Source organism: Phyllobates terribilis, unplaced genomic scaffold, assembly GCF_046119375.1.
Source record: "Phyllobates terribilis strain yellow unplaced genomic scaffold, ASM4611937v1 Scaffold_11__3_contigs__length_659146591, whole genome shotgun sequence".
Taxonomy (NCBI): Eukaryota; Metazoa; Chordata; class Amphibia; order Anura; family Dendrobatidae; genus Phyllobates; species Phyllobates terribilis.
Window position 1 is genome coordinate 510,854,926 of NW_027362771.1, and position 13,665 is coordinate 510,868,590.

Genomic DNA, 13,665 nt, shown 5'->3' on the forward strand with positions numbered 1-13,665 from the left:
CGGGGTTTTAATTTGGGATCTTAGAGTCCTGTTCTTCTGTGCCTCTGGGTCTCTCTCTCTCCTCTCTCACTCTGGGTCTTTCCTTCTCCTCTGCTCCTGACTTGTTCTCTGCATCTGACCCTGTTCTTAGTTGGTGCCCACCTTATATACACCCTCTATGTGTGAGCTCAGGTGACCAGCACCCAATGAGCTCCTAACTTTACCCAGGCTGCTCCCCCTATCTGCCCCTACACTACTTGGGATGTACCACCCCCCTCCCACTCCAGCCAGGAACAGACTCGGTCGTACCTGCACATTTCTAAGTGGGAGTACCGTCGGTCTGCTCCTCGGAAATGGGATGTGTGTAGTGCATGCAGCCTACCGAGCTCAGATCCACACTCCATCCTTACCCGGGAGTGGAATATCACACCTCTGGGTTGAGGTGCAATACCCCTGTAGCAGCCGAATCCTCAGGGTGCTACATAAGCATTTGAAGAAAAATTTACACAAAATCTGACAACTTACTTGCTTATCTTTAATAATAATAAAATAATAATAATAATAATAATAAAAAATCAAAAAAATCTGAAAGAATATATGTAAAAGGGACTCCAAAGAGAGCAAGCAAAAATCAGTATAGTATAATATGTAGGGACTAATTCACCCTAGAATTCCCTAATGAATTCCCTGCCTGCCAGCGGAGGTGGACACCCTAATTTTGCAATTTGGCGCCCCCGCACCTTGGTGGCTGTCCCTTGGGGCCCTAATACACCCCTAATATAAAGTGCAGCACAGGTAGTATCAGATGCACTGTCTGATTTTTTGAGTATTATAATTAGAGATTGTTTTTTGATGTATACACTCACTAACATGGGTTTGCGTTTTTTTTTAACTTACCTAATAAAAGTTATATTTTAGGGGTCCGTTTTACTTGAGGTTTTTGTATTGATTGTAGCCCTACTTTTAAATAGTTGTTTTGGTTTGCAACTTGCTTGCAAGGTAATCCATTTAGGAGGTGCAGTTTAATGCTCTTAGACCCATAATGTCATACTGTGGCCCTACACCTAATGGCCTATGACTTCCTTCTATATCTTCTATACATATTTGTTATCATTGAATATTAAAGGATTGGTCCAAAATAAAAACTTTGCACCTATCCACAGAATAGGGTTCCCTTTGTAATTACTCATGGTTTGACTACTGTGACACCAAATGATAATGATAAGACTGCCGAAACCCCTGTCTGAGTTTAGTGCAGGTCATACATATGTGTATTTTCTCAAATTACTTTCTAGGGAACTAAAGGAGATACCCACGTATAGTATATGGTTATCCATCAGTCCCACTGAGAATAAATTGAGCAGCAGCTTGGATGCGTGACCAGCATTTCATTCCCCACAAAGAACTTGGGGACCTCCATTTTGTGAATACTGGGGTCAGAATTCCTAAGCTCGGAAAGTTGGCACCAATCATATGGATAGGTGATAAATTTAGATTTTGGGGCAATCCCTTTCAGTTAGAAATTTATGCCATCATATTCCGATTGGTACTTATGATCTTGATCTCTTTGTGCCCCCAAAATAGTCCACCACTATTGGTCCCCAAAGTTCAGCATAATAACAATTGGATGGAGGATTCATTAATTATTGCTCCCTCTTTCCTCCACCACTTCAATCTGTAGTGTTCTTATAAGACGACCACATAAATCGGACGAAGATCAGACTACAGTACTCGGACTGGCCGCGTCTCTCTTCTCCCGTGTGTGACAGCTCCATATTTTTCTATGCATCTGTCACGCTTGGGTTGAGAGAGTCGCGGCCAGTCCGAGTACTGCGGTCTGATCTCGGTCCGATTTACAGTATGGGGTCATATGACTGTGCCCTAAATATAATATATACAATATATCTTTCCTGTCCTTCCATCAATACACCCTCCACACATTTGCAGTGCTCAATATTTAGTACAGTATCAGTAGTGGGGTCACCCACTGCACTCAGTGTACGTGGGACCTTCATAATTATCAGAAGCTTGAGCACAATGACCTACTGGTTATACGGACATACAAAGTGTATTGTGCCCCCTCAGTGGGATACTCCATACCCTGCGAACCCTTACTCTATAAAGTGTATAAGTAAGCAAACGTTATCAGCCAAACCAGAGGCACACATCCGATGTTTGATAGTTGATGCTCCTCATCTATACAGAGTCTAGTTGGTGGTACTATGGATGTTTTTGGTTTGGCCCCTGTCATACTTCAAGACAGCATAGTGGGTCGAACATTGATTTGCAGGTTAGATACTTATAGGCGGCACTAGAGAGACAGTTTTCAACTTCTGATGGAAAATTAGGTTTTATTTATTTTGTTCATTTTCCCCAGAAAGCAATAGACCAGCTAGATCTCTGCAGAGAGAATCAATACCTTCTCAATGTGTGTGTGATGGTGAGCTGCAATAATTTTGGGAAGTAGTGGTAGGTTAAGATGATGGAGGACAAGGGTTGCCAAAGACAGAGGAACCATGAAGTAATTCTTAATTTCTTGAACACATTTAATTCCATCTCGTTAGTAAATGTGAGCTTGTAACGACAGGACACTTTGTACAACAGTCACTGAACACTATTGTAATGTTTTCTCAGCTACACCGAGTGCTCCCCCAGGAGAACATGCCGGGTGCACACCAAGAAACCTCGTAGACCAGCAATGTTTGTTACACGCTTGTGACCTCTTCTTTTGGCCTCAAGAAAATTTTCAAGCATGTCCAAAAATATCTGTGAACATTTCCTTTCGCCATGGTTTCACTGTGGTTTCTTTTGCCAAACATGAGGTGTAAGATTTATTTTGGGCACAAAGATATAATTTGAGAACCATTTTTATATTATTTGCATGGAACTCATGCCCAGCAGTTTGAGGGTTTAGTAGATTCCAGTTACATTTACGCACAGAAGTTTTATCAGACTGATTAAAGTATATGATGTCATTCCAGTAACCCATTAATGACCTCCAGTAATTATTTTTTGCAATGGTTACCAGGTTTCTGCTTTTCTCTTAGATCCCGCTAACTTGCATATCTTAGAAAAAGTAGTTTTAGAATACTCCAGTGCTGTCTGGAGTGTTTGGACCATACAAACTCCCTTTGAAATCTCATTAAGCAACACATTGATGTGGGTGACATCTCCTATGTCATCGACATGCCATATATAATCTTCTCCGCACAGTATTTGCCCTGTTATGGGTAAAACTAGTTCCAATGTCACTGCCAGGTCACCAGCTTCATCATTCTCCATCACAAAAATCTATGAAAAATGGAGGACACCTCTTTGAAAGGCAACAATGCGGCAAAGGTGACGAATGAAGGACTAATTATATCACACCCGTACTGAACAGCATACAGAAATGTACCTTCCAAAATATTGTACCCTATATAATTTGCGAATCCATACAGCATGCTGATTAATACCAATTTTTCATACGGTCATGTGCATGAGATCAGATAATAGCTGATCATTAGTTTACTGATCCTACCTTAATTGGGGAATACCACTTCCGAGAAGAGCTTGACCTCCCATAATTGATGTTGAGAATCTTTGGAGATGGAAACTCGTACTCCTGCTCTGGCATTTTCACTTTGGCATTTTTTGCTTTTTCTAATTTAGCTCCTTCTTCTGTAGAACCTCTCTCCCCCCAACGCACCTAAAAGATAGGATAAAAAGTTTTAGCAAACAACTAAAACTTTGGGTTTATAAATTCATAACAATCTTTAATAGTGAAGTATTACAGTATTACTGGAGAGGGGACACCATAGTGGCTTAGTGGGTAGAAGGGTTGTTTTCCAGTACTGGGGGCAGGCTATATATGCTCTCTATGTGATATATAGGATTCTTCTCGTGCAGTAAAAACTTAGAATTTATAATTATTATTTATTATTATAAGGCTATTTATTCCACTTTACATGTGAAAAGGGGTATATATAATAAAAAACAAGTACAATAATCTTAAACAATACAAGTCACCGACTGGTACAGGAGGAGAGAGGACCGTGCCCGCGAGGGTTCACAGTCAAGGGATGCGTGAGGATTCAGTAGGTCGGGGTAGAGCTGGTCGTGCAGTGGTAAGGTGGAGCGAGAATTGCTGCAGGTTGTACGCTTTTCGGAAAGGATGGGTCTTCAGGTTCGAAGGTTTCCACGGTAGGCGAGAGTCTGATGTGTTGGGATAGAGAGTTCCAGAATAGGGGGGATGCACGGGAGAAATCTTGTATGTGATTGTGAGAAGAGGTGATAAGAGGAGAGAAGAGAAGGAGATCTTGTGAGGATCGGAGGTTGCGTGTAGGTAAATACTGGAAGACTAGGTCACAGATGTATGGAGGAGACAGATTGTGGATGGCTTTGTACACCATGTTTAGGGTTTTGAATTGGAGTCTCTGGGAAATGGGGAGCCAGTGCAGGGATTGACAGAGGGCAGAGGCCGGGGAATAGCGGAGAGACAGGTAGATTAGTTGGGCAACAGAGTTTAGGATAGATTGTAGGGGTGCGAGAGTGTTAGGCTAAGTGCCCACGAAGCAGAAATGATCCGGATTTTTTCTTCATCTCCCTGGCAGGAAAAATGCATGCGGATTTTACATGCGTTTTTCCTGCCAGGTAGAGGCGTTTGTGAAGCGTTTTTGCATGCATTTCCGCATGCGGGTTGTAAAGAACTTTTATAAGTAATTTTAGCATCACTTGGAAAAGTGCTTGACAACTTGGTCACACTATATAAATCCATGCAACCGGCATGGATTTATATAGTGTGACCAAGATACGATGCTGCAAATGCAGCATCAATAGTAAAAAAAAGAATAAAATGGTGAAAAATAAAAATAAAACATTATACTCACCTTCCGATGACCCCCGGTCTCCTTCTCCGATGTCCTAGATGGCTCGCGGTGTTGTAAAAGAACCTTCGATGACGTCATTTAGCCATGTGACAGGTCACGCGACCGCTGACGTCAGCGGTCGCGTGATCTGTCACATGACTAAATGACATCATCGAAGGTCCTTTTAAACCGCCACGAGCCGTCGAAGACATCGGACGCACAGTACAGGAGACCGGGGTCCATCAGAAGGTGAGTATAATGTTTTTTTTTATTTTAATTCTTTTTTAACTACAGGTACTATGGTTCCCGGGTCTGGAGGAGAGTCTCCTCTTCTCCAGATCCGGGTACCATTGGGGACTTGAATCGCTTAATATCCGCATGTGTACATGTACTCATGCGGATATTATGCGATTCAATGCAAGTCAATGGCGGCAATTACGCCGCGTTTCTGCAAAATTAATGGACGTGCTGCGGATTTTTCCGCAATGATAATCCGCAGTGGAAATTTCCGCAGCATGTGCACAGCACATGCAGATTATCATTGGGAACATGGGGCACATATTAGCAAGCGTTTTTTAAGCGTTTTCACTGCGGAAATTCCGGGGCGAAAACGCTTGACAAATGCATAGTGGACACGCAGTCTTAGAAGGCCACAGAGCAGGAGGTTGCAGTAGTCGAGGTGGGAGATGATGAGGACATGGACTAGGGTTTTTGCAGATTCTTAATTATGGAATGTATGGATCCGGGAAATATTTTTGAGGTGGAGTTAGCAGGAAGTGGAAAGGGCTTGGATATGTGGTTTGAAGGAGAGATCAGAGGCCAGGGTTACCCCGAGGCAGTGAGAGTATTACGCGCCTCCTGGGCCTCGGTAGCGGGGCTGGTCGGTGCTGGGGGGGTCACGGTAGCAGTGACCCGGTCCGTGACCCAGGGCGGTCAATTAAAGGGAAAGGTAAAAGGGGAATAAAGTTTTTAGAGAGATAATGTTCGTGACGCCACCTGTGGTATGCGGCTATATGGGGCCGCCGCTGCAGTGCAGATCCACTGGAGCTGATGGTGACGCAGCAGAGTTGGTTCAGCTCTCCACAGGCAGAGCTTAGCTCCAGGGCAGGAAATAGTGATGTTATGAGGTAGATGTTGCGGGTGCTGTGTAGTGCAGGGCTGGTGATGGCGCAGCAATAATTCTAGGACACAGTGGGGTGTAGTCTTCAAGGTTTACTCACAGTTGTTCAAGACTCCAGGTTACCAGCGCCAGTGTGTAACTCCCACGTCGTCCTGCGTTCACCAAGGAAGGGGGTTCAGCAATCTCTCAAGTATTTCAGGAGTACTTAAACGGGACCCCGTTCTATGTGCCTTCCTCGGTCGTCTTCCTGCGCTGGCTCTCACCCTCCTGCCCTGCGCCTCACAATCAGTGTCCCAAGCCGGTAGCCTCGGATCTTGTCGGGCGACGTGCAGTCCCCTGAATCCTATGCGGCCACCTTTTCGGCGATATAATTGTGGTCGTGAGCAGCTGCACCTTGAAAGTACAGCAGCCTCCGGTTATCTAGCTGAGCCTTGTTGTTCTCCACAAGTTGGGGGTCGGTCCCCTTTGCAGCCTGATCCCTCCACGTCCATGTAGATTCGGGTGCACCGGTGGCTTCCTGCACTTCCCGTGCCCCTGGGATCCCCTCTGTCTCTCTGGAGCCTTCCCTCTGCTCCCATCCTCTCTTAGTCTGTCCTCCTGGTTCTCTCAGTCTAGGCGCGCTCCTTCCTCCTCTCCTCCTGAGCAGAGCTTCTACAGAGCTCCTGGTCCCAACACTCTCTCTTCTGACTCTCTCCTCAGACTGACCTGTCTCCCTCAAGATGGTTCCCTTCTTATACTCCTACTGAAGGTTCTCCCCTGAGCTACTTCCTCCACCCACACCCACTACATGGTTCTCTCTCTCTCGATTCCCCCCACTTCCAACCAGGGACAGGGCTCAGCATTGCACACATGCATCTTGCCCCACCTGCTGGTCTGGAATCGTGTAGTGTTGGATGCAGGTGGGTGGGTTCCGGGTAGTACTCCCTCCTTACCTGAGAGTGGGATACCACACCTCTGGGTGAGATGCAGTACCTCTGTGGCGACTGAACCCGCAGGGGCGCCACACTTACATTACTGGGGTGAGTGGGCAGCCATTTACTTAAACAATACAAGTCACCGACTGGTACTGGACTGGTGATGAGAAAGTCCATTGGGGGGGGTTGAGTGAGATGGGAGAAAGATGATGAGTTCTGTTTTGTCCATGTTAAGTTTTAGAAATCTAGCAGAGAAGAAAGATGAAATAGCGGACAGACATTGTGGGATTCTGGTTAGTAAGGAGGTGATATCAGGTCCAGAGAGGTAGATCTGTGTGTCATCAGCATAGAGGTGATAATGAAAGTCGTGAGACTCTATGAACTGTCCCAGGCTGAAGGTGTAGATGGAGTAGAGCAGGGGTCCTAGGACTGAACCTTGGGGGACACCAACAGATAGGGGGTGAAAAGAGGAGGTGGTGTATGAGTGGGAGACACTGAATGTCCGCTCTGTTAGTTATGAAGGTAATTGGTTTCTATGAAACTAGCACTAGTCTGTGATAGAAAAAAAATAAGATACCCACTACGAAAGGCAGAAGTTACCTTTTATAAGTATATGTGGTAAGTGGAACATTTCCCACTATACTGCATATTCTCATGGCTTTGCCTAACTTAAAAAGTCAAGATTTTCAAAACAGCATTGGTGGTTTGGGTGTATTCTATAATCTTTGAAGTTGAGAATATTAAAGAACCAGAGTTTTTCAAAGACAGAAGAATTCTCAGAAGTTACCTAGCTACTCCCAAGGGTCAAGAAATATCAAAGTGCAGTAAGACACCATGGCCCGGCCTCCCTAATTCATATTTGCAGAAACCTCTCTTACTTTGGTGCCAGGATATTTTGTGCAGTTCACTTCATGAGAATATTTGTGGGAAAGTGACTTTGCTAAGACATCAATCTAATCTCCATGCATATATATTTAATTAAATTCTTACTTACCCTAGATCCAGTAGAGTCTAGTATAAAGGCAGTCACAGCCTTATATCTTCTGGTCATGTGCAGATACACAGAAAATATATAAGTTCAGTACAGCATACCTCCATTCTTTTGATTCCTCCAACTCCTCGTCCTCCATAGTAAGATGCATCCACTGTAGGCCACTTCTTTTTGGGTAATCCATCATCCTCTTCCTCCTGTGATGAAGAATAAGAGTTAGGGTTTGTGTATATCAGAACTACGAAAGAGAAGCTGATGTGATCGTTAGATCGTTAATTCTGGTCTTCTGCCGGCACAGCAAACACTTATTTTTTCTAGCCAGGATTTTGTAGCTGAAGATCAGGGTTCCTCTCAGACCTGGATCATGATAATGAGTTACATAAATTCCAGTACATTTCACAAAATTTTGCATTTACAAAATATTAAAATAATTTTTTTATGTGCCAGGAAAATCTTTTTTTTTAAAAAAAAGGCCGTATGCAGAAAGCACCTAAGCTTCCTTTTAGTGAAGGCCACAGGCAACCATAATGTTTTTTTTTTAAATCCCTGTCTGTGCTGGAGTTTTGTACCTTTGTATCAGGAAATGAAGCTCATGCTGCTACCAAGATAGGTTAAAACATTAATTAGCACAAAATTATAAAAGCTGGACATTGACCTAAGGTTATGATGCTAAAATATAACATACACGGCTCAGTTATTGCAGTTAACATATTAATCACAATATTATGTAGATTTGGACAATTTTCCAAGAAAAACAAGGCAAATAAATAAGTGGAGACAAGAGAAATCGAGATGCTTTAAAATCCTCCTGGGTACATTCCACTGCTGTAATAAATGATCTTTAAAGCCCTGCATGGAAAAGATCCTTGTAAAATCTCCTCGAGCAGCTCTTGCACAATCTGATTTCCTATTAAAGGGGCTAAAGCAAAAGTTAATTAAGACCTCTGCAATATATACTGTATAAACTGACTATTTCACTCTCAATCTGCATTACTGCTATATAGACCATACTTTTGGCCAGTGCTGTAATTAGGTCTGAGGCCTGTTCTACTTAAGGGAAGGTGCAGTGTATTTTTGGACTTGAAACCGGGAACAGTGAGGAACTGGAGGCCAGGGTAGCTTTCCTGCTGAGAAAACCTGTGGCCTTGTTACCCGAAAACTTGATTCAGGCCAAGCTTTTTCATGAAGAAGGTGGGGAACCACTTGAGAGAGATCCATACACAACTTAAACCAATGAGACTGGCATGAGCTCCAACTATTGTAACCCTTGATGATCAAAGGACCTAATTGTCGACCTGCCCTGAAAATGCTGAGTGGATCAAACAGAGATGAAGATGGCGATAAAGTTGCATGATGCCAATTACCCAAATAACGTTGAGCAGCATCATTTATGGATCCCAGAAGTGCCAATAATTCTATATATACACAGACAGGGAACAAGACTGTACATGGACTCTACATGCACAGAATTACCATGTATGTACAGCATAAATACGCATGTTATTGGATTACCGGAGCTAATAGTTGTTAACTAAAAAATTTTCCATTTCTCAGATCTCATACTGAACTTCAGAGATTTAAAGGGGCTGTCCACTGCTAGGGCAACCCCTTCATGATCAAAATGTTTGGTCCCGATAAAATTAAAAATCCTATACTCACCACCCATGCCAGCGCCGTTCCAGCGGTGTCAGCATTCGCGGTTCCAGGGCTCTCGTGCGGTTGTTGTGACATGTGGTGCCCGGTGCCCAATCAGCGCTGGCGTCACTGTCCCCGCCTTCAGACGTTTTGAACATGAAGAGGAAGTCAGAGATCAGCTGCAGTCCCAACTTCCTCTTCATGTTCAAAACGTCCGAAGGCGAACACTGACGCCAGTGCTGATTGGGCACCGGACACCAAGTGTCATACAACTGCACGAGAGCCCCGGGACCGCGAGTGCCGACACCCCTGGAACGGCGCCAGCACAGGTGGTGAGTATAGGCTTTCTTATTTTATTATGGCCAAACATTTATATCAAGAAGGGGTTGTACTAGTAGTGGACAACCCCTTAAGGTGTATGAGTTGGCTGCAATTGGGCATTTTAAGACCATTACTGAAAATTCTAAAGGTTCGATTCTGCATTTTTTCTGCTTTTCGGTGACTTTTTTTTTTTTTTTTTTGCCTCATTCTTCTTTAAATTTGTGCCTTTTTTAAAAGTCTATTTTATGCATTTACCTGTTTCAATCTCATGTAATCGTGAAAATTTTGTACAAATTTTGCAACATTTTAGCAGAACATGCAATGTTTTTTGCTAATAAGTTGCAAACCCTTTAAATAAAAAAAGCAAGGGCATATTTGATTTTGTGCAAACTTAATGAACCACCAGAGCCATTTTGAACAATTTGGTATAAAAAACGAGTACCACAAAGCAAAATAAGAAATGTGGCTGCTAAAATTTTTTAAAATGATGAATCGGCCTTTGATGATAGATTATAAATTTGCAATTAATTAGATTTACTGTTTTTAGTTCTTTAAGAATCAGTGAAGAAACTTCTGGATTTCCATACTCCTATGTAGCCTTTAAAATTCTGAATGTTCCTCCAAATAAACAGGATAGCTGCTGTATAGACACTGTACATATTACAGACTCCAGGAATGAAAATGCAATAATGTGGAGTTAATCGTTCTTTTGTAGAGTCTTTTATACTTTTTTGGGCTTTTTTTCCTCTACTCCTCTTCCCCACCTCCCTAGACAGAATCTCTAATAACAGGAAATACCAAGGCCAAGGAGATCTTCCTCATAATCTCGTGACACGGCAGTGCTCTACCTGCCAGACAAAGCAAGAAAGCAATCACAACAGGCTTAAAAACCTCCAGTGTGTTTACCACAGTCAATGGCTAGGGAGCAGAACCACAACTATTAGCGTGCAAAATAAACACGTTACTTCTCCAAGCTATCACACCTCATCATTAAACCAAGGGTCATGAACTGGTGAGGAATTAAAGAGGTTCTCCTTGGAGTCCAGGTAGATAAATCAAAGGATAAGTTGCTGATTCTTTGCTTGTAGGAGGCCCTAGAGGACCATGTATCCTTCACGACCAGCTGATAAATTGGCTCTATGAAGTGCTCTGGGCTTTAATACTGTATTCTGTAGTTTGCTTCAGTGGTATTCAGTGAGTTGTATTAACTTTGCCTAATGATGGATAAGACAATCCTACAAAATATGGTGAAATAGTATTTTCCGTAGCTCTCGGGAAAGAAATGCTTACAGTGCACATGTTGCTTAAGTTTGATGTGAGACAGTCACTTTGTAATGGAAACAATTTGAAGAAAATGCAGCTTGCAAATTTCCTAGGAAATAACGACACAACTAAAGAACGAGAGTCTGCGGTCTTTTTTCCCTTAGTTATCTTAATAATTCTCATTAAATCGGTTAACTAAAGCAAAAAAACAAGGCTGTATCTAGCGTCTGAAAATTGCCAACACATTCACGCCATCCAAGAGCGACGCATAGTAAGGGCTTGTGCACACGTTGAGTATTTGCAGCTGTTTTTTTTTTCAGTGAGTTTTTTCTTGCGGAAAAACGGATCTCATAATAACCATAATCGATTCATCATTTGCGATTTATTAAATTCAGTTTTCTTTTTTTTTTTTTTTGCCGAAGGGTTAAAAAACATCTTGAAAGCGGATTGTGTACTTTGAGGGGTGCAGTTATTAAAATAGAGTCTTGTTTAAGGGGTTTGACCTATAAGAACATCACATTCACCTTAAACAGTGAAGTGGTTTCTCAAAAAAATAAAATTTGTACATTTCATAGAAAAAAAATAAAATAAAATTTGCTGCTAAACTTTTAAGCCCTAAAATCCTAACAAAATATAAAGACGTGAAAAACTATGCCAATGTGAAGTAGATAAAGTGTAAATGTTCTTAACTAACTAGTTTAGGGGGTATGATTATCTGATTTAATGACAAAAAAAAATCTAAGTTTGAAGATTGCTAATTTTTCTACATTTTTGTGAAATTTCAGATATTTTCATTATACAGTCATGGCCAAAAGTATTGAGAATGAGACAAATAGTAATTTTTCCAAAGTTTACTGCTTCATTTTTTGTAATGGCAATTTGCATATACTCCTGAATGTGAAAGAGTGATCAGCTTAACAGCAATTACTGTACTTGCAAAGTCAATATTTACCCAGAAAATGAACTTTAACCCCCAAAACACATTTCAACATCATTGCAGTCCTGCCTTAAAAGGAGCAGCTAACATCGTTTTAGTGATTGATCCATTAACACAGGTGTGGGCGTTGATGAGGACAGGGCTGGCGATCAATCAGTCATGATTAAGTAAGAATGACATCACTGGACACTTTAAAAGGAGGCTGGTTCTTGGTATCATTGTTTCTCTTCAGTTAACCATGGTTATCTCTAAAGAAACACGTGCAGCCATCATTGCACTGCACAAAAATGGCCTAACAGGGAAGAGTATCGCAGCTACAAAGATTGCACCTCAGTCAACAATCTATCGCATCATCAAGAACTTCAAGGAGAGAGCTTCCATTGTTGTCAAAAAGGCTCCAGGGCGCCCAAGAAAGACCAGCAAGCGCCAGGACCGTATCTTAAAACTGTTTCAGCTGCGGGATCGGACTACCAGCAGTGCCGAGCTTGCTCAGGAATGGCAGCAGGCTGGTGTGAGTGCTTCTGCACGCACTGTGAGGCGGAGACTCTTTGAGCAAGGGCTGGTTTCAAGGAGGGCAGCAAAGAAGCCACTTCTCTCCGGAAAAAACATCAGGGACCGACTGATATTCTGCAAAAGGTACAGGGAGTGGACTGCTGAGGACTGGGTCAAAGTCATTTTCTCTGATGAATCCCCTTTTCGATTGTTTGAGACATCTGAAAAACAGCTTATTCGGAGAAGAAGAGGTGAGCGCTACCACCAGTCTTGTCTCATGCCAACTGTAAAGCATCCTGAAACCATTCATGTGTGGGGTTGCTTCTCAGCCAAGGGAATCGGCTCACTCACAGTCTTGCCTAAAAACACAGCCATGAATAAAGAATGGTACCAGAATGTCCTCCAAGAGCAACTTCTCCCAACCGTCCAAGAGCAGTTTGGCGCCCAACAATGCCTTTTCCAGCATGATGGAGCACCTTGCCATAAAGCAAAGGTGATAACTAAATGGCTCATGGAACAAATCATAGAGATTTTGGGTCCATGGCCTGCAAACTCCCCAGATCTTAATCCCATTGAGAACTTGTGGTCAATCATCAAGAGATGGGTGGACAAACAAAAACCAACAAATTCTGGCAAAATGCAAGCATTGATTATGCAAGAATGGACTGCTATCAGTCAGGATTTGGTCCAAAAGTTGATTGAGAGCATGCCAGGGAGAATTACAGAGGTCTTGAAGAAGAAGGGGCAACACTGCAAATATTGACTTGCTGCATTAACTCATTCTAACTGTCAATATAACCTATTGGTACTCATAATATGATTGCAATTATATTTCTGTATGTGATATAAACATCAGACAAACAATAATGAAAACCAGAGGCCAGCAGATCATGTGAAAATATAATTTTGGTGTCATTCTCAAAACTTTTGGCCATGACTGTATATTTTCACAAATTTATTGACCAAATTTACCACTAACACAAAGTACAATGTGTCACGAACAAACAATGTAAGAATTATAGGACATGAAGAAGTATTCCAGAGTTATTACCATATAAAATGACATGTCAAATTTAAACAGTAGGGCTCTGTCAGTAAGGTAAAAACTTGCTTTAGTGCTAAGGGCTTAATTGAAAAAAATCTAATATTTTTTCTAATGTAATTGA

At 42.2% G+C, this 13,665-nt stretch overlaps 1 protein-coding gene across 1 annotated transcript in view; it reads right to left on the minus strand.

Moving 5' to 3' along the window:
* The window catches only part of ANTXR1 (ANTXR cell adhesion molecule 1), a 214,380-nt gene that overhangs the window by 44,057 nt on the left and 156,658 nt on the right, over window positions 1-13,665 (minus strand). The window contains exons 15-16 of the mRNA XM_073653634.1: window positions 7,953-8,048; window positions 3,500-3,667 (exon numbers count right to left, since the gene is read on the minus strand). Coding sequence (XP_073509735.1) covers window positions 3,500-3,667; window positions 7,953-8,048 — 264 coding nt within the window. The remainder of the gene's footprint in view (window positions 1-3,499; window positions 3,668-7,952; window positions 8,049-13,665) is intronic.